Below are 18,006 nucleotides of genomic sequence, written 5' to 3'. Positions count from 1 at the left end.
TACATTTTAATTTGTGGGACCTGAATCTGTGTATCATATGTTTTAGACTTGTTGGTAGAAAGAAACTAAAAACATTTTAGATGGTTGTGCTTAAGTTTACTGGCTAAACAAACTACACCATGTTAGATATTTAAGAGGTGTTTTCAAATACATGATTCTTAAAATTTATAGAAGGCATTGGACCTTCTGGTAAATGTTTTCTTAAGTTGTTATCTAATGGTTGAAACGGTTTGCTAAGTATTCATGTGATATTGCTATTGTCAGCAAGCGATCTAGGACTTGCTCCCTCATTTCTCTATTCTAAGCCCAACTTGTTCTTTCATTTCTCTATTCTCTTCAAGGTAGGAAACTAATTCTATTATGAAGGAATCTGTAGGATGCACAATTTAATCTTTAGACCTTATAAAAGAGATGGCTAACATTTTTCTGCAATAGCATAGCCAAAATAAGAACTCAAATAATAATCTCATAGCTAGATTCACTTCGCCATCAGCGAAGTATACAGTAAGTAGAAAAAACCTCACTTTCAGACCAAAGGGAAAGAAAGTTTTAAAGTGAGAATATAATTTTCCTCATGGGCATTGTCTACCTTAGAAAAACTACTACAGAACATGCCTGTGACTATAGACTTGTCGTTCAGGCCACCGAAGATTAGAGATGGGACTTGGGCACTCCCTTGACTTGCATCCTCTGGTCTGCTTTAACACAAACCAGGAGGAAAAGAAAGCTCGGCATCAGAAGCAATGGGGGGCAGGCCTATTAATGGCTGATCTGTACAGTGATCTGCCCTCAAGGAGACCCAACAGGCCAGTCTACTGCAGTGGCTTTCAAAGTGGTAAGCCTGGGCTTCAGCAGAACTCAGCTTGTGAAGAGCCCTGGCAGCTCTGCCAAGAGTTGGATCACTGGAAATGGACCTGCCCTGGAGTCGAAGGATGCCCAGGTCAGAGCCACAGATCTTATTGGCTCTAAGCTGAAAAGCCCTTCACTCAGCCCAACTTCCAAAGTGACCACTGCAGCTGAGGGGATGGTCAAGTAGGGTCAGCAACATTGCAGGCAGAACTGTAAATTTCTTGTTAGGGATGCCACCTGCCTTTACCTGGCCAGCTCTCCTCCCAGGCCAGCTAAGTAATGAAAGTCAACAGAGTGCCTTCCCCTAGGAGGTTCACACCTCCCTTAGGATATACCCCATGTGAAGAGATAGATAGGTCTGGGCCTCTTAACTTACAAGGCCTAAAGCCCACCAGATTATTATCAAGCCCCTTCTATCAGGTTCTATTTGCCTCTCAATCAGAAAACTTAATTGTAGCTTAGACAGCACCTTTCTTAGCTCCTCTAATAATGACTCTGTCCTTTGTTCTAGGCCCTGTCTAGTGCACTTGGGCCTCATTCCTTTGTAATCATAACCTCTATTCTACCACCAATGGCTCTACTCCCAACATGTGTGTACTGATGGTCCTCTTCCCCACTTAATGCTGTATAATTGTTCAAACCTGGTAAATGCCACTCTTAGGATCATTGGTTACTATCCTCACTCTGTCTTTTATGACCTTGTCTAAATATGATCAGAGTCGGCAAACTTGGAAGGCTTCCATAGCCTTGGCAACTCATGACGACAGCCTAGGGTGGTTACTGGCACCATAAACTAGAGTGTCAGTTTGTTGGGTCAACAACAGGAGCCACTGTGCACTTGCTCCTCATGTGGGATCTCTGTCCTTAATGTGCTGTATGTACATTGTGATTTAATGCTATAACTAGTACTCAAACAGTATGTTTCACTTTGTGTTTCTATGTGGGTGCAAACTGTTGAAATCTTTATACTAAATTGATCTTCTGTATATAAAGAGAATTGAAAATGAATCTTGATGCAAATGGATGGGGAGAGGGAGCGGGAGAGGGGAGGGTTGCGGGTGGGAGGGAAGTTATGGGGGGGGAGCCATTGTAATCCATAAGCTGTACACTGGAAATTTATATTCATTAAATAAAAGTTAAAAAAAAAAAAAAGAGCAGATATCATAAGGGACCTGCCCAGATCCTGGAGACAGTTTGGGGGCCACGGCGGGATCTCAGCCTGTCTGCCCTAGCTCATTCAGGCTGCTTTAACAAAATACCTTAGTCTGAGTTATTTCTAAACAATAAAAGAAATGTATTGCTTTTATAGTTCTGCAGGCTGCAAAGTCCAAGATGAAGGCACAAGCAGACCAGATATCTGGTGAGGACCCACCTTCTATGTGTCCTCATGAGGAGGAAAGGGCAAACAAACTCCTATAAAGGCACTAAGCACATTCATGACCAATTCACTCTCATGACATAATCACCTCCCAGAAGCCCTAGGAGCTAATACTATTGCATTGGGATTACATATCAACATATGACTATTGTGGGGCACATGAACACAAATAGGCAGGATGCAGCCTATCAGAATGCTCGTGTCAATACAAGTTTGATAAAGCAGCATGGGAAGCTCCTGACTGTATTTAGGGTCAAGGACAGGGAGGAAGCCTGGGACCAGTTTGATCTACACCAGAGGGCTGATTTTAATGGGCTTAAGGCCTTGGCCCAAAAGATTAACCCCAGTGATAAACCCGGAGTCAAGACTGCATAATACGATTTATAAAAATATACTAATATTGGACATAGATGTTCCCAAATCATACATACTACCTGTACCACACAGGCATATGGATTCTATATATCCTGAGTAATATCTATAACTTACCCCTCACCCTTAAAACTATGTCTGAAGTCCTCCATTTCAGTTATTCCTCACAAGCATTCTTCAATACCAGTGGTACGATATGCATTTAACAAATAATAACATGGACTCAGAAAGGGTAGATGTTTATATAAATCACACAGCTGATTTGAGTGGACAGTGCCCACACTCAAGTTAGAAATATGTATCCCAGAAAGTGTGCTCTCAACAATGTCCATGATTATCAATATTTGAATGCTCTCAAGTATTTAGGAAAGAGAATACAGTTACCTGTTGGGCAAGAATACAAGGAAGGTGAGCTGGTGGGTTGTGTTCTTGTTCCCTGTAGTGTTGTAGACTGGATTTCTGTTTGCTGAGTTGAAGAAGATGAAGTAGTGACTAGAATGAAAAAGAGTGGAAGAACTATGTCCCATTTATGGAGGAAATTCGTACCCACAACAAAAATTAAAATAAAATCAGGAATTACCACCAACTTACCATAGTGTGTTCACCTAGCCTTCTGGAGGTAAGGCTCCCACCTACTCATTTCTAGCCCACTAGAAGTTAATTTAGAGCTGGCCATTAGACATTGTACTGCTGTCAAGTTACTTCAGGGGCCAGCGCTGTGGCATAGCAGCTAAAGCCATTGCTTGCAGTGCCAGCATCCCATATGGGTGCTGGTTCAAGACCCAGCTGCTCCACTTCCAATCCAGCTCTCTGCTATGATCTGGGGAATCAGTAGAAGATGGCCCAAGTTCCTGGGCCTCTGAACCCACATGGGAGACCCAGAAGAAACTCCAGGCTCCTGCATTCGTATCAGCTAAGCTCTGGTAGTTGCAGCCATTTGAGGAGTGAACCAGAAGATGGAAGACCTCTCTCTTTCTCTCTCTCTCTGGCTTTACCTCTCTATGTAACTCTGTTTTTCAAATAAATAAAGTAAATTTTTTTTAAAAAAAGTTAATTCATTATCACAAGTAAATGTGATCTCTATATTATTTTAGACAGTTTTTTCAATATATGAGACTATTTTACCTTTCCCACCCTTCTTGGTTTCCTCTAAATGTATAAAGCCTACAACAGCATCCCATGTGTAACACTCAATGAATCATCTATTGTACTTATACAAATGACATTTCACTTTCAGGGAACAGGGCCTGGGAGCTTCTACTGACCTTCCTCCTCCTTTTGGATTTCCTGTCCTTATTCAAATCCACACTACACACACATTTTCTCAGGGAGACACAGATTATTGACCAACACAGACAGATACTCAAGGTATTTAATTCAATAAGATCTCTTCAAGATGACAACATTTCCAGTGTCTTGGGCTTGGTAATGACTTGCAACCCTCAGAGCAGAATTCTTGGTAGAACTTGATCCCAGCTCCTTTTACACTTACATTCTAGCCATTCATTTTTAAAGAAGGATTTCCTGTGTTGTCTGACTCAGCTTCTACTTCTTGACAAAAAGTTGCCATTAGGAATGCTCCAATACAGGGCTACATTCCTCTTTCCTGTTCTGGAGTCTCTCCTCTGTTTTTGGTCAAATGGCTCATCCTACCATCAGAGTTGAGGATTCACCTCTTTATAAGGACTTTACATGATTGCCTTCTTTTCAAGCACCATGAAATTTTGGAGAAAGTTAGTGATGGTGTCTGCCGAAGAATTCCCAACCTAGGCTTTCCTAATTGCATCTAATTGGTCTTCCTGTTTACCGTTCCTCACTACAGCCTCACATTGTCTTCTCACATTCTGAACTGCTTTCCTCTAGAGCTCAAATCTGTTAGAGGAAGTGGCTTTCTTTCAGAACTAAAGCCAGGACAGCCACAAGAGAGTCAGACGGTCAGTATTCAGTTTAGTTCTGTGCTAAAGAAGCTCTTGAGCTTAACTTCTATTTCAGGTTTGGATCCAGTGACATCTTTTTATTTTCTCCCTTGCTTTTATAATCTGACATCCAATTGTTCCATGAATATTTTAGGCAGCTAGAAGGAGCACAGAGAGGGATGCATGTAATGATAAATGTCCCTGCGTTAGATTAGCTACAGTGCTCATTATCCCCTGTACTGTAAAGTTCAACTCAAACTCAAAGCTCCTTAGCAAACTATCAGATTAAGAATAAGGTTCCATTAATATCACCTCTAGGAGGTCATATGGACATATAAACCAACACTTTTCTTCTGAATTTCAGCTTTAAGTGAAATCAGTAACATATATTTTCTCCAAACCAGGTCCATTCATCCATCTACTTTAGCAACCACAAACTCAGTATTAAAGAGTTTTATTGAGAAAGTCTAATGGATTCTGCAGTGTGTTCAGCTGCCTGAAACAAAGATAGTTTTCTTCTAAACTTATATGACTCTAAAATCCAAGTTATAATCTAAAGCCCTCTCTTCCAAACTCAGCTCATAGCACAACCCCTCAGATCTCTCCTGGTTAAATACACACATGGTTCAGTTGCAGTCAAGGGAACTCAATATATTCCATCAGATATTTCTGGCTAAGAGCTATGTCATTTCTGTTACTGAGAACCAAGAGCCACTTCAAGGGTCGAAGGGTTTCAGGAGGTGTTACAAGTTAACCAATGGCGTGTTTTCCTAAAAACTCTGATTAGATTAAGTATAACCCTAATGCCAGCATCTAGTCCTCAACTACAAAGAGGGCTGAATTGAAAAAGAAAAAAAAAAGACATATACATTCTAAATCCGTGCAGTCTTTAAATCTGATGTTTACTTTTTCATCAGTATAAATAGCATCTTTTGCAACTTCTACCCTACATAACTACATTAAAGAACCATTGAAGCAAGACTATGTAAGTCAACAACTGCCCTGTTGTATGAAGTCTTTCTCAGTAAGGATGTCAAATCAGGACAAAGTTATCCAGGTATAAACTCAGAGTTCATGATAAGAGGCAAGATCCAATATTTAAAGGCACCAGCCTCAAATTCAAATCAGAGAGACTGAATCAGGACTCACTTTCTATCTTATATGACTTTGAGCAATGAACACTGGACTCTGTTCCCACAAGAATAAAATAAGATTTCATCAAATGGATAGTCATTCTAAGAATTAATGATATAATATTTTTCACAGATTTGAAAGACAGAGATACAGAGAAGTAAGAAAAGAGAGAGATTAATCTTCCATCTGCTGGTTTACTCCCCAAATGGCCACATTTGCTGAGTCTGGGCCAGGCTGAAGCCTGGATCCAGGAGCTTCCTCTGGGTCTCCCACATACGTACAGCGGCCCAAGTACTTTCCCAAGCACAGGAGCAGGAAACTAGATTGGAAGTGGAGCAACCAACACTTGAAATGATGCCCAAATGGAATGCCAACTTTGCACGTGGAGGCTCAAACCTCTATGCCACAGTCTAGCCCCAATATTTTAAAGCATTATAGCATGGAGCCCGCTATATAGGAAACAGTAAAAGTTATCACTGAACTATTATCCTCCAGTGCTGGGTCCAACTTCAGAGCAGATTAAATGGTCTCTCTTCAGACCTCCTTGGGAGGACAAAATATCATTAACTAGATCCTTACTCTCTGACATTCCCTACTCTTTCATTGTACATCTGTAGCCATTGGGTGAGATCCAGAACCCTGGTGGGTATTCTACCTCAGGAGTCCATCTGTTTTAGCTAATATTGAATCCCTCTGAGAGCCTGATGAAATGTGATGGACGCCCTCACTCTGAAAATACTAACACATACAAATAACGAGTTGGGAAACGAGGAAGATCACAGACCCTGTGAGGCCCACACACTGAGCCCAGGTAAGGACCCTTACACAGATGACACCACTGCCTTGACACAATGCCCCCATGGCCTACAGCTTTGCACCAGAAAGCTTCTGAGCTCAGAAAATATTTGTTTTACCTGGATTGTGGTTCTGCGTGGGTGCTGGTGTTGGATAAGCAGAGGTAGAGACCCTAGGTGATGTTGGAACACTTGTATCCTCAGCTGGAGTTAGAAATCAACATGAAAGTGAAGATCAATCAAGAGGCAAGAAACAGAGCTTCATGCTGGAATTGTACTCCAGCATATGATAGAGACTCCCCAGCCAGAATTATCTCTCCTGAACTCTCTTGTTCTTTGCCATTGGCCAACTAGACAAAGGAGGGCTTTGGAAACATGCTCATAAAAAAGGAAGCAGTTGCACTGACACATCTGTATTCAGGAGGTCAGAACAGAAACTTCCTACTTGTATTGATGCACTTTTTAAAAACCAATCATGCATATCAGATTTGTGCATCCTCACAAACATCTGTGAAATAAGAGAAAGTGTTAGTGCAGGAGCTGCCCTGTAGGCTCTCAGAGATAAATGACTAAGACTTGTAACTTCTGGTGTGTGCACCAAATAAAGACAGTTCAGTTCAGTCAGTCCTGAGGTACATTCCCCAGGCACCTACATCCTAGCAGAGGATTATTCCCACCCACTAACCCATGCCAATCACAGGTAAGGCCAAACAAAGGATTTGTTGGAGAGTTAGAAGGCAGGCAAGCCCTTCTAAGGTTCCTTCCCACTAAGAGACGATTTAAAATTCATAAGAGGTAATAACCTCTTCCAGGTTCAGAAGTGCTAATGGAATCAAAACAGCTATTGAAGGTCTGAGAGTTATTTAGAGAAGAGAGAGAGAGACAGAGAGAGAGGGAAAGAGAGAATCTTCTGTCTGCTGGCTTACTCCCCTTCTACTGGTTTACTCCCAAGTGGCCACATTTGCTGAGTCTGGGCCAGGCTGAAGCCTGGAACCAGGAGCTTCCTCTGGGTCTCCCATATACGTACAGCGGCCCAAGTACTTTCCCAGGCACAGGAGCAGGAAACTAGATTGGAAGTGGAGCAACCAACACTTGAAATGGTGCCCAAATGGGATGCCGACTTTGCACGTGGAGGCTCAAACTTCTGTGCCACAGTGCCGACCCCAATATTTTAAAGCATTATAGCACAGTGCCCGCTATATAGGAAACAGTAAAAGTTATCACTGAACTCTTATCCTCCAGTGCTGGGTCCAACTTCAGAGCAGATTAAATGGTCTCTCTTCAGACCTCCTTGGGAGGACAGAATATCATTAACCAGATCCTTACTCTCTGACATTCCCTACTCTTTCATTGTACATCTGTAGCCATTGGGTGAGATCCAGAACCCTGGTGGGTATTCTACCTCAGGAGTCCATCTGTTTTAGCTAATATTGAATCCCTCTGAGAGCCTGATGAAATGTGATGGACGCCCTCACTCTGAAAATACTAACACATACAAATAACGAGTTGGGAAACGAGGAAGATCACAGACCCTGTGAGGCCCACACACTGAGCCCAGGTAAGGACCCTTACACAGATGACACCACTGCCTTGACACAATGCCCCCATGGCCTACAGCTTTGCACCAGAAAGCTTCTGAGCTCAGAAAATATTTGTTTTACCTGGATTGTGGTTCTGCGTGGGTGCTGGCGTTGGATAAGCAGAGGTAGAGACCCTAGGTGATGTTGGAACACTTGTATCCTCAGCTGGAGTTAGAAATCAACATGAAAGTGAAGATCAATCAAGAGGCAAGAAACAGAGCTTCATGCTGGAATTGTACTCCAGCATACGATAGAGACTCCCCAGCCAGAATTATCTCTCCTGAACTCTCTTGTTCTTTGCCATTGGCCAACTAGACAAAGGGGGGCTTTGGAAACATGCTCATAAAAAAGGAAGCAGTTGCACTGACACCTCTGTATTCAGGAGGTCAGAACAGAAACTTCCTACTTGTATTGATGCACTTTTTAAAAACCAATCATGCATATCAGATTTGTGCATCCTCACAAACATCTGTGAAATAAGAGAAAGTGTTAGTGCAGGAGCTGCCCTGTAGGCTCTCAGAGATAAATGACTAAGACTTGTAACTTCTGGTGTGTGCACCAAATAAAGACAGTTCAGTTCAGTCAGTCCTGAGGTACATTCCCCAGGGACCTGCATCCTAGCAGAGGATTAACTCCTGCCCTCTAACCCATGCCAATCACAGGTAAGGCCAAACAAAGGATTTGTTGGAGAGTTAGAAGGCAGGCAAGCCCTTCTAAGGTTCCTTCCCACTGAGAGACGATTTACAAATTCATAAGAGGTAATAACCTCTTCCAGGTTCAGCAGTGCTAGAGGAATCCAAATAGCTATTTAAATCTGAGAATTATTCAGAGAGGAAAGAGAGAGACAGAGAAACAGAAAGAGAATCAATCTTCCAACTGCTGGTTACTCCCCAAATGGCCACATTTGCTGGATCTGGGCCAGGCTGAAGTCTTGATCCAGGAGCTTCCTCTGCGTCTCCCACATACGTACAGGGGCCCAAGTACTTTCCCAGGCACAGGAGCAGGAAACTAGATTGGAAGTGGAGCAACCAACACTTGAAATGGTACCCATATGGGATGCCGACTTTGCACATGGAGGCTCAAACTTCTGTGCCACAGTGCCAGCCCCAATATTTTAAAGCATTATAGCATGGTGCCCGCTATATAGGAAACAGTAAAAGTTATCACTGAACTATTATCCTCCAGTGCTGGGTCCAACTTCAGAGCAGATTAAATGGTCTCTCTTCAGACCTCCTTGGGAGGACAGAATATCAGATCCTTACTCTCTGACATTCCCTACTCTTTCATTGTACATCTGTAGCCATTGGGTGAGATCCAGAACCCTGGTGGGTATTCTACCTCAGGAGTCCATCTGTTTGTTTTTTTTTTTAATTTTTATTTAATTTTTTGACAGGCAGAGTGGACAGTGAGAGAGAGAGACAGAGAGAAAGGTCTTCCTTTTGCCGTTGGATCACCCCCCAATGGCCGCCGTGGCTGGCGCACCACGCTGATCCGAAGGCTGGAGCCAGGTGCTTATCCAGGTCTCCCATGGGGTGCAGGGCCCAAGCACTTGGTCCATCCTCCAATGCACTCCCAGGCCAGAGCAGAGAGCTGGCCTGGAAGAGGGGCAACCGGGACAGAATCCAGCGCCCCGACGCCACAGGTGGAGGATTAGCCTATTGAGCCGCGGCGCCAGCGCAGAGTCCATCTGTTTTAGCTAATATTGAATCCCTCTGAGAGTCTGATGAAATGTGATGGACGCCCTCACTCTGAAAATACTAACACATACAAATAACAACTTGGGAAACGAGGAAGATCACAGACCCTGTGAGGCCCACACACTGAGCCCAGGTAAGGACCCTTACACAGATGACACCACTGCCTTGACACAATGCCCCTCATGGCCTACAGCTTTGCACCAGAAAGCTTCTGAGCTCAGAAAATATGTTTTACCTGGATTGTGGTTCTGCGTGGGTGCTGGCGTTGGATAAGCAGAGGTAGAGACCCTAGGTGATGTTGGAACACTTGTATCCTCAGCTGGAGTTAGAAATCAACATGAAAGTGAAGATCAATCAAGAGGCAAGAAACAGAGCTTCATGCTGGAATTGTACCCCAGCATATGATAGAGACTCCCCAGCCAGAATTATCTCTCCTGAACTCTCTTGTTCTTTGCCATTGGCCAACTAGACAAAGGGGGGCTTTGGAAACATGCTCATAAAAAAGGAAGCAGTTGCACTGACACATCTGTATTCAGGAGGTCAGAACAGAAACTTCCTACTTGTATTGATGCACTTTTTAAAAACCAATCATGCATATCAGATTTGTGCATCCTCACAAACATCTGTGAAATAAGAGAAAGTGTTAGTGCAGGAGCTGCCCTGTAGGCTCTCAGAGATAAATGACTAAGACTTGTAACTTCTGGTGTGTGCACCAAATAAAGACAGTTCAGTTCAGTCAGTCCTGAGGTACATTTCCCAGGCCATGCCAATCACAGGTAAGGCCAAACAAAGGATTTGTTGGAGAGTTAGAAGGCAGGCAAGCCCTTCTAAGGTTCCTTCCCACTGAGAGACGATTTACAAATTCATAAGAGGTAATAACCTCTTCCAGGTTCAGCAGTGCTAGAGGAATCCAAATAGCTATTTAAATCTGAGAATTATTCAGAGAGGAAAGAGAGAGACAGGCAGAGAGAGAGAGAGAGAGAGAGAGAGAGAGAGAGAGAGAGAGAGAGAGACACTAAGACCACAAAAGCAGAGCCAATGATGGGCTGAATCAAGAGTAAACTTGTACTTTTCTCTAAGCAGGCACATATGTTTCCTATAACATTTCTTAAATATCCACTCTACTAATTATAAAGTAAAACCTCAGGTTCCTGGAAGTGGGTTTGAAAACTCTTCTATTGAGGGATAAAATTTAATTTGGGATCTGGTCAGTGTTTGTCTTAAAGAGAAAAAAATATTATTATGAGTACCTGTTAGGTACAAGGCATTAGTTAAAGTACAAGTTAGGAAACTTTAGCTAAACAGGGCCAAATAATAAATGTTTTAAGCTTGTAGCCCTGTGATTTCAGAGGCAGCTCTCAACTCTATCTGAAAGTAGTCATGGACAATATGTAAATGAGTGAGGGTGGCTGTGTTCCAATAAAACTTATTTATTGAAATTTTAATGGGCTTGTTATATAAGCTGATCTGGTCCTGAGGCTACAGTTTATTCATTATAGTTCTAATGTGTAGTCAGAGATATGGGCACAATTCAACCTTCTCCCTCAACAGTTTAAAATCTGATCTAGAGGGAAAAGCTAGCATGCAGAAGTTCTGATCAATGGATCATTACGGGAAGAATAAAGGAGGGGAAATTTCATCAACTCATGAACTTTACTTCCAAAGGAGCATTTTCCCCAGAAAGCTGGGGAACTATAAAGGTGGAAGGAGCTGATGGGAGGCCCTAAGAGAGCTGAAGAGTGAGCTTGGCATTTGGAAACTGCAAGAAAACTTCAGCAAAGAATTGGTCATTGGGGAGCAAGGCAGAGAGACACTTGTGCTTAGTTACTTAATCTGACTGGACCTACTTTCCAAATGGATACAACAGTCATTTCATAAATATTCACCTATCAAAAATTTGTAAGCACTATGGAAGTCTCCTACTAATTTATTTCCATGCCACTTTTTAAAATTCAGCTGGGTTGGTAATGTCACTTCACAACTCTAAGAAGTGTGCAGACGTAACTCTTATCTCTTCTCCACAATCCACCCCCAACATGTGTCCCTAGCACATGACACCACCAGCCTCTTCTAGTTTCCCTAAATTCCCTCCCAGACGTAGTTTCCCCAGAGTCAGCTCCATCAGAGTTAACCTCATCTTTCTTTCCTGTCTTTAACAGGAAATAAACCAAGTCCAAAGCCAATAGGTTGCAAAATAATGTTCCTCTTAATTAGAAAAAGAGAAGGAAAAACAAGAAGCAGGTTATTAAGGCCATAAGTATTGGCTTCTAGTGTCAATAGAAGGTCTTTATGGAAAGAGATTCATTGAGAAACAATACCAGAAACCAGGATATCCTCAAAAACCTACTCTTCATCAAACAGTGAGGAGAATTAGCATGTCTACATCAACATGGAAAATGTAGATATTTTTGTCTTGTGAACATCTTAAAAGCCACTAGTGAACAGTTCTTAGAATGCAAATCTTTTCATAGAAGGTCATTTACATTTTTAAAGGATAAATTTTTGTGCAGTGATGTTATATACTTAAAAAAATCCTCCATAGGGCCAAGAGAGGTGGTTGAATTACATGCTTATACAATATATATGCTCAACAAAGTTTGGTCAACAACTATTAAACCTGAATGATTTATCTATAGAGTAAAACTTTATATTGCCTATTTTTCATGTTTGAATCCCATTGTGGTCTTAACATGTTATATATGGACATTGTAACGTTCTTGTGAGGTATAATCTCAAGGAAAGGGGGCCATTCTTTAAGTTGAACAAAAGCAGCTTGATAAAAATTTTCACTATATTTCCCTCTGGAACAGTGAATGCTATTTCATGGACAAATAGCTTGTTTGAAGTCCTGCTTTAGGAGGTTATTTGCTGATCCTAGCCATTGGCCTTGGATCAAGGTTGCTTTTACAATTGCATCCACACAAATAAAAGTTACTCTATTTCCCAAGAGCCAGAGTTTATTGGAAAATGGGATTATAGGAACTTCCTTTTACCCTATAAAAGGAAAAGAGAAAATTACTACGTAACAGAAAATTCAGTTAACCCACACAAAATATCAGTGTAAAGAAGATAAGCTTACCTGGTTTAACCTCCAATGATAGGGTGATCTTCCTATCATTGAACCATCCCCAGTGCTCAATACGGCAACAATAGAGGCCACTGTCAGCCTCAGTACCATTCTCTATGGTCAAAGACACATTCCCTTGCAAAATATTCCCCTTTAGCGTATAACGCATGTCCTTCTGAAAGGTGACACGGGATCCATCAGTCCAGATGAGCTGCTCTGAGCACCGAGATGTAGGACATGCCCCTCTACCCCAGCACATGGATGTGACCGCTCCATTTGTTACTGAATAGGTGCAGGGTAGTGTGACCGGCCAACCCACTACTCCACTCACTTGCGTATAAGAAACTACAGCACCTGCAATAAAGAGAAGATAAACAGAGAATGAGGCCCCATTATTTTCCTAAAGTATTTTTTGACTGTTTAATGGATATATTTGTAAATAAAACAACATATTATACTGTAGGATACTCAGGTTGTTTCTGATTTCTACCACTGGAAATAACATCGAAAAACTTTTCTACATAAGTTTTCTGTGTTTAGGATGCCTACCAGATAGATGTCTAAGAGGAAAATTATCAGGACAAAGGGCAGGAATCTTTTCAGCCTTTGATGAATACAGCCAAATGGCTTTCCACTAAGTTTGAAACAAATGACAGTTATGTGAAAACACGAATGTGTATTTTGCTCTGTGTTTGCCAGACATCTACTGTTACTGCTTTTATAATAGGTAATAGATGATGTTTTTTAAAAGATTATTTATTTATTTATTTATTTGAGAGGTAGAGTTACAGACAGAGGGAGAGACAGAAAGGTTTTCCTTCTGTTGGTTCACTCCTCAAATCGCCGCAACAGCCAGAGACACACCAATCCGAAGCCAGGAGCCAGGTGCTTCTTCCCAGTCTCCCACAAGGGTACAGGACTTGGGCCATCCTCTACTGCTTTCCCAGGCCACAGCAGAGAACTGAATTGGAAGAGGAGCAGCTAGGATTAGAACCGTAGCCCACATGGGATGCTGGCGCCGCAGGTGGAGAACTAGCCTACTGCGCCATGGCGCCAGCGCCGCATATGACTTTTTAAAATGAAGACAACGCCAAAGGCCTTGCAGTGAAAAGTCTGCCTCCTTTTCTAGGGCCCCAAACTCCTATCCCAGATTCATTCACCATATTCACTGACATTCATTTGTTTAAAAAAATAAATTCTATTGCATTTAAATTTCAAACTTTTGATTTTTATTGTAATTTTTAAATTGTTGTTGTAAATAAGATCACCTAAAAAGCAGAGCTAATATTTTATTTGAAGCATTGCTGACTTGAAGGCAGAAGTCTAGTAAACTATTCAGAAATCAATTTTTAGAAAATGAGTTTATAACACTTTTAGCAGGAATGGGGGCTTCTATGGGCTTTTGAATCTGTCCTCACCTAAACAGACAAAAAATTCCAAGCAGTGATTCTGTCTTAAATTGATGACAGCCTAGTGACTGAGCAAGAACCACTTACCCAGGTGAAACCACAGAATTGAAGAATACCCAACCAAGTACTAAATCATGCCACTTAAAAACAAAATAAAATTATCTCTGAGATAGTGGCATTAAAATCATGCCGCCAAATGCATTCAAGGTGACCCTGAAAGGAAAAGTGAGAGGATTCACTACCTAAACATATTTGGTACTGGGCTGTAACTTTTGGAGCTATTCTAGGAAAAAATGCCACTGGTTCACAAAATAAGAGTATATTTCTCACTGGAATTCTTATAATTGAATTCTGCCTAATACTTTGTAGGTTACACATGTAAGGCATTATAATTAGGTTATAGAAATATGCAGCAACAAAAAATTCCCTATATTCCCACCCTCCAGAGATTAGTTTTTAAAATTTAGGATATTCCAATATTTTGTATTATTTCACAGAATATTTTAATGAGCCTGGAAAGACAGTAGATGATAGCTCAAGTATTGAGTCTATGATACACTTGGGGAAACCCATATGGAGTTCCTGGCTTCTGACTTCAATCTTGCCCAGCTCTGGTTGTCATGGACATTTGGGGAGTGAAACAGCAGATGGAAAATCTCTATCCTCATCTCTCTCTCTCTCTCTCTCTCTCTTTCTCTCTCTTTCACTGTTATTCCACTTTTCAAATAAATGAATCTTTTAAACAAAATAAGCAAAAGTAAATTAGTTTAACACAATAATTGAACATGTTTGGGTTTTTTTGTCCAGAAAGCACAAAAGAATACACAGAAGAGCTAACTCTCCCTTTGACCCCGATTCCCAGTTCTTCCCCCCATGCCTCACCCCACTGTATGGAAACCACAGTTGCTATACTTACATACATTTGTTGTATGTGCACATATCCACCCACTCTTTTTCTTTTCTTCTAACACGAATTGTAGCATGTGACACACTGCTCTTCATCTTCCCTTGTTCACTTGGCCACAGATTTTGTAATTCTTAGCAGCTTAGCAAATTCTTTGGATTAAGATTTCACCCTGGTTTGCTGCTCACTGGTTAACTCATAGCCCTTCAACAAAGCCCCAAGGCAGATGCACATCTACCTCCCTCCTCTGCCCCACCTCCTACCCTTCCCCTGCCCTTTCCTCTGGGCTTCCACACCCCGAGCCCACCGACTCACCTGTGAAAAGTAGTATGAGGCTTAAAGAGAATATCTGGGGTAGCATGATGGTGTCAGCCAGAAGGAAAAGGACTGGGCAGACTGGCTGGATGGTCTCAGCACGTCTTAGCTCTAGACTGCAACTTCTCCTTTCACCCTGACTAGAGGAAGCACGTGAGCCTGCTGTGCTGCAGACGAGAGAAGCCCACTCACAGTGGCTTCAGGGCTCTGTTAGCTCCTGGTGGTTGGGGGTTCTGCAGCTTGCAAAACACGGAGAAAAATATCCTTGGAAATAGCTCCTTCCCTATATATAACCTCCACAGTGACTTTGAATCCTGACACAGCAGTTAAGGGAGCAAACAGAAAGGAAACTGAAGGCAGAGATAGAGTATAGCTCAGTGGCAGAACTTTTTCTGCTCAGGAGCCACCATGGTTATTAGTCCCTAGCCTCAACCAGAGAATCATGTGGCCAAGTTTGCCATTAGCAAGATAAATTGAGCAAGAACATGAGTCAATCATTGTGCCTAACCATTCATATTACAGGATACTATGATCGCATCCTGCTGAAGGCTGCCAAGAGAAGTCTTCATGAAGCAGAAGTGTGGACCACATTTGGGTTCAGAGCTGAACTCTGCCATTCACAAAGCTAGGTAGCCCTGAGAATCGGTGAGCCTGTCCAAGATTGGATTTGGTTTGTAAGATAGCAAGAACAAAGCAAAATGAATGAAAAACCACTTACTCTGTCTTTCTCAAAGGATTGGTATAATGAGCCAAAGGACTAGGGGAGAACTTTGGAAACTGAATCTTCATATGCATTAATCACATTGGCTAAAATTGTTGGAAAATTTACTACACTGCAAGGTATGCCAAGCACCCACATGCATTTACTCCCCACAGGCCTCCTGAAGGAGGTGCTGTTACTAACCCCATTGATGGAGGGGTGTGGACTTAAGACTGGAATGATTACTGCAGAGGCCTAAGTCAGTCAGGATACGGTCCTGTGCTGTGACACTGACCTGCAGCTTGTTCCCAGGAAATACAACCTTTCAACTAATTCGAACAATGACCAAAGAAACACCTACTGTACCTTAAGAATTGTTCATTGAAAATGAACTTTCATATCATATTGTAAAAAGTAAACAGTTTTTCAAAAAATAAAATAAAAGGAGCAAGGTTTCTGTCTTTGCATCATGGTAGGAAGAGTGATTAACGCCATTGCTTGCCTCTCCTTGCATGTAGAACACATCTGGTGTGGGAATGAGTGAGGGAATGCGATGCACCCCCTAATTGAGGATCAGCTCTTCTCTTATCATGTGTTCCTTGATTGCCAATGAGCACCCTTTGATCCCTGCGATTTTCATTGTGCCCAATAACCACACATGAATCTGTATTGTTTAAACCTTGCTCAATGCATATACCCATCCTGAAAGGTTAAAAGCTGTAACCAAATTCAGGCTTGTGGAACAGCCAACTCAGGCAACTGACTGGTTTGTTTCCAAATTCAGATCCTCTGTTGCACTAGCTGAATAAAAATCAGTTTCTATTTTTTTAGCAAGACCTCATAATTTCAGTCGACAGGGGGAAACTGAGGCTTGCGGAGGTTAACTGAGCTTAGATTCCAGGCTTCTGGATTTGAACACTGGCTCTTAATCATTAATCCATGTTAACAGGAGTAAGCCTGCCTAGTACTTCATTAACTCCCCTTCTGCCCTAAAGATTCAGTAACTTCCAGGGAGGCAACAGTGTTCCAGTTCCAGCCTGCTGGTCACACTTCATGTAGAAGAAGATAGTCTTGGCATACTGTGGCCATGAGTCACTTGCCACTTCAGAGGGGGACCTCTTGACTCCAGGAGTCTCCACACATAAAATACAAAGCGTAAAGCTACAAACTAGGGGCTCAAAGACCGGATTTGACCTTCAGAATTATTTTATATGACAGTGTTTAAAAGTGCACTCCTTAATCAATGATCAAAATCTAAAACTTCAGAGAGTTCACAGGAAACTTGGATCTTTAATCTTTTGCAAAATAAAATGAGGTGGCAACACATAGCCCTTACCACTCTACCCCCTTAGAGTTTTCCAGCTTGCCCCATTTCCACCTGGGAGCTTCACGGACTTACCTGGGCCTTGGAGGGAAAGAGGACCGTGACTTAGACATTCCTCCGTTATCCTGAACACAAGCTGTTCTCCTGTCACCAACCTTCCCCACAGGCTGTTCTACGTCCTGTTGGCTGAAATTCTGCTCTTCCATAATACAAAGGGGTGGGACCATGGCATTAAAAAATCCTTTCTGCTTTAAAATAGCAAATCTTCCTGCCTCTTGAATTCAACTGAATAATAAGATGAGTTCTACCAAAGAATAAGCATGTTTCTGGAAATTTTCTATCTTCTCATCCCCTATTTGATATGAGGGTCTTCCAAAATGCTGATGGAAAGTGGAATTAAATGGTAAATTTACTTTGGTGCACAATTTTTTGAAATCCAAGCATACAAGAGAACTTCAATGAGTTCATGAAAAATGTATTTTATAAAACAACTATCCATGGATTTCAAAAAAAATTTTTTATACCTGAGCACGGTATCTTTTGATTCCACAACCTATGAACTTCCAC

General features: G+C 41.8%; 1 protein-coding gene across 1 annotated transcript in view; it reads right to left on the bottom strand.

The window, feature by feature from the left end:
* Nucleotides 1–15,601, bottom strand: part of HAVCR1 (hepatitis A virus cellular receptor 1) — a 29,499-nt gene extending 13,898 nt beyond the window's left edge. The window contains exons 1-3 of the mRNA XM_062188776.1: nucleotides 15,416–15,601; nucleotides 12,800–13,141; nucleotides 2,984–3,091 (exon numbers count right to left, since the gene is read on the bottom strand). Coding sequence (XP_062044760.1) covers nucleotides 2,984–3,091; nucleotides 12,800–13,141; nucleotides 15,416–15,461 — 496 coding nt within the window. The 5' untranslated portion in view covers nucleotides 15,462–15,601. The remainder of the gene's footprint in view (nucleotides 1–2,983; nucleotides 3,092–12,799; nucleotides 13,142–15,415) is intronic.
* Nucleotides 15,602–18,006: the final 2,405 nt, after the last annotated feature.

This window comes from Lepus europaeus, chromosome 4 (assembly GCF_033115175.1).
Source record: "Lepus europaeus isolate LE1 chromosome 4, mLepTim1.pri, whole genome shotgun sequence".
Classification (NCBI taxonomy): domain Eukaryota; kingdom Metazoa; phylum Chordata; class Mammalia; order Lagomorpha; family Leporidae; genus Lepus; species Lepus europaeus.
Note: the sequence above shows the minus strand (reverse complement) of the source record. Positions and strands in the feature narration are given on the sequence as shown.